Source organism: Glossina fuscipes, unplaced genomic scaffold, assembly GCF_014805625.2.
Source record: "Glossina fuscipes isolate IAEA_lab_2018 unplaced genomic scaffold, Yale_Gfus_2 65946, whole genome shotgun sequence".
NCBI lineage: Eukaryota > Metazoa > Arthropoda > Insecta > Diptera > Glossinidae > Glossina > Glossina fuscipes.
The window spans coordinates 15,527-18,374 of record NW_024004104.1 but is presented as its reverse complement, the minus strand read 5'-3'; the positions used below and the strand labels follow the sequence as shown (position 1 = coordinate 18,374).

The 2,848-nt window shown below is 34.3% G+C and overlaps 1 protein-coding gene across 1 annotated transcript; it reads left to right on the top strand.

The window, feature by feature from the left end:
- Positions 1–1,162: 1,162 nt before the first annotated feature.
- Positions 1,163–1,811, top strand: LOC119643869. Its single transcript, XM_038043368.1, has 2 exons — positions 1,163–1,506; positions 1,584–1,811. Exons 1-2 carry the CDS (start codon positions 1,255–1,257, stop codon positions 1,788–1,790), a joined length of 459 nt encoding a protein of 152 aa, XP_037899296.1. The 5' UTR covers positions 1,163–1,254; the 3' UTR covers positions 1,791–1,811.
- The last annotated feature ends 1,037 nt before the right edge of the window (positions 1,812–2,848 follow it).

Genomic DNA, 2,848 nt, shown 5'->3' with positions numbered 1-2,848 from the left:
TAAAAATTACAACACTGGAGACTTTCTAGCGAGAAATATTTAGTTTTGCAAGCTCTGTAGCCCATGCATTTTTTTGAAAACTTCATTTTTGTGTGGGCAGCAAGTGCTTGAGTGCTCAAGCGCTTTAATTTTTGACCAAAATAGAATTCTCTTCTTAGTAGTAAAAAACGTCGTAAGTTAAGTTAGCCAAAAGATTTTAAAGATAACGTACAAAATTTGAACGGAAAGAATGAAAATGTTATGACTTGTTATGCATGGATAGTTCGAAAAGAAGGTTTCTTCGCTTCTATAAAAATGCTTCTTCACGTTCAATAATTCCTCCTCATTATTTGAGCTCAAAAGGATTTCCTTTCCTGCATTTATCCAAAACATAATCGAACGTTTTCAATTTGACCCATTGCCAGATGACAATATAATATATGCTCTAGTACGCGTATTCAGAGTCATCCTAAATTTTCAATTTCTTGGCAGAAGTGATAAAAGCTGATTTCTTCTCAACGATGAAGCTAAACTATACACATTTCTGCTTGATCGTAAACACTTCTAATGGATTTGAAATTTCTGATCAGAGAAGTTGCGAATAAGCAAGGTTCAGATTAGGCTATAACTTTGCAGCAGGTAGTCCGTTTCAGCCATGTAGTTTTTTCGGAGCCAAACTTTCAACGAAAAAAAAGAACAGTTTTCTCAGGTTATGGATTTTTTCCCACATCTACTAGAAGGTCCCAAGCATCTAAGTTAATTCAATAAAAAAAAAAAAAACAATCAAAAAATCTACATTGACCCAAATTAAACACGATACCGTAAACTACAGACGTATATTCTTGAAAAGCGTAAATAACGGAACCGACGCGTGTTTACCTAAAGTATAAAATGATCCCGAATTATGTTTTTTATGTGGCTGCTGTCAGTTTAATTATAAATTCGATTCCTGTCGACAAATATCTGCCAATTATAAATCTAAGCTGTAATAATCTCTTCTCTTTCGACATGAATGGTGTGTTGGTGTATTTGCTTTGCGTGCGGGTATAATATAGTAATAGGTTTGCTAAATATTACCATAACACTATGTACTCTTATGTGGCTTAGTGCAAGGGGTGCAAGGCCGGGCTTATCATAAATCTCTTGATACGACTTAGTGCATTTATTTGGAGATAATTGAAGCGAATAAGCGAGTACTTTCTATCATAGATTCGATCTTAATAAAATACGTATTTTGTTTCATAGTTAATGTACTATAAATTTTTGTAATCATTGATGTGTAGATGTCATAATCTATCGGAGTATATGAAAATCGCTGAAAAGGTTAAGGAATTCTTTCATAACGAAGGCATTCATTCAACAACTATTCAACCTGAATTTGTGGAATTGGATTCTGTTTGTTTGATGTCGGATGGCACTTCAAGTCTCAATATGAGCGGTTCCGATTGCTGTGCCTTAGATTGTCCGCCTACAACAGATAATGGCTGCGTGAAGGCTACTTGTTGCCAAAATAATAATAAATTACTGGTAATAGAAAAGTTCATTATAATCAGCGAATGCGCAATTATTTGTTTCTTAACAAAAAGTTATTATCATTTGCTTAGAATCAGCTGCCTTCTCCCACCAGTTCACCGTATATGTGTCGGCAACGTAACTCTACCCGCAATCATGCCAATGATATCGAGGCTGGTTCATTGCTAGAAACAGTGCCAACAACAGGAATTAACGATTCACCGCCAATTGGATCAGGAGGAGTAAGTGGTTGTGGCGACGGTTCGAATATGGCGCAGCCAAATGGTGAAATTGTTTGACAACATTCACAAAATTTATTGCCAAAAACCTCAGTATCTATGAAATCATTGTCATCATCAATATATCAGCAAAGCAGTTATTATCAGCAGCAGCAGCAGCAGCAGCAACAACAACAACAACAAAAACAACAAATGCATAATCGTTATGTAAAAGATCAACAACAAAAACAGCATCTACAACCAAAGGTAAAAAGCCCAACTGAAACTAACAGTGAACTGCCAGGGGAGAATGTTGCTAACGAAGATGATTACTTTATGATAACTTCTGAGGCGTTATTAACGCCACCATCCCCATCCACAGCATGTGACAACAGAAATGAAATGTTCCAGTCACCTGAGAGCAACGGTACAACGATCACTGCTCAAAGGAGGCACACATTAAGTTTACGTGCCGAACAGCACAATCATGAGCAAGTAGAAATATCAACTGCCACCTTTAGAACAAATGATGAAGTGGCCCTGTAACCTTAAAATCATTTCATAATTTTCCATATTACAATTGCTACGATTATTATTGAATCATACACACACGTACGCATGCATATAGGAAACTTAATAGATGACTTTCATTTTATAATCAATCAACCACCAATAACAAACAATACCATTCTTCCTCACACCACCTACCCCCACTTAAATAAACCCATTGATGACCAAATTTAATTTCAATTTTTTGTACTCGTATGGATGGAAATTTCAAAGGAAATTTCTTCTAATGTCAAACACAAACAAGAAAATTATAACACAGTTTATATATATATTCTTTTTTTGTTTGTTTTTTTTTTCTTTTTTTCTCCATTATACATTATAGAACAAATTTAATGAAGACAAAAATTAATATACAAAAACACAATTCTAGGTAATGATTATATTGTTGATGACTATACCGTAAAAAAAAAAAAAAAAAAAAAAATTGAAAAGACGAAAAGTTTAAATCAATCCTCCTTCCTCTCTTTGTCTGATGCGAAATTATTTGAAGTTATTATAAAAGGCAAATAAATTCTTGCAGAAAAGTTCCTTTTTTCTTTCCTGATTGATCTGTTGCTTTATCGTAGAAT

Coding starts and splice junctions, on each gene's coding strand:
- LOC119643869 (XM_038043368.1), top strand. CDS start 1,255: ATGTGTAGATGTCATAATCTATCGGAGTATATGAAAATCGCTGAAAAG. Junction 1,507..1,583: donor AAAATAATAATAAATTACTG/GTAATAGAAAAG, acceptor TCATTTGCTTAG/AATCAGCTGCCTTCTCCCAC.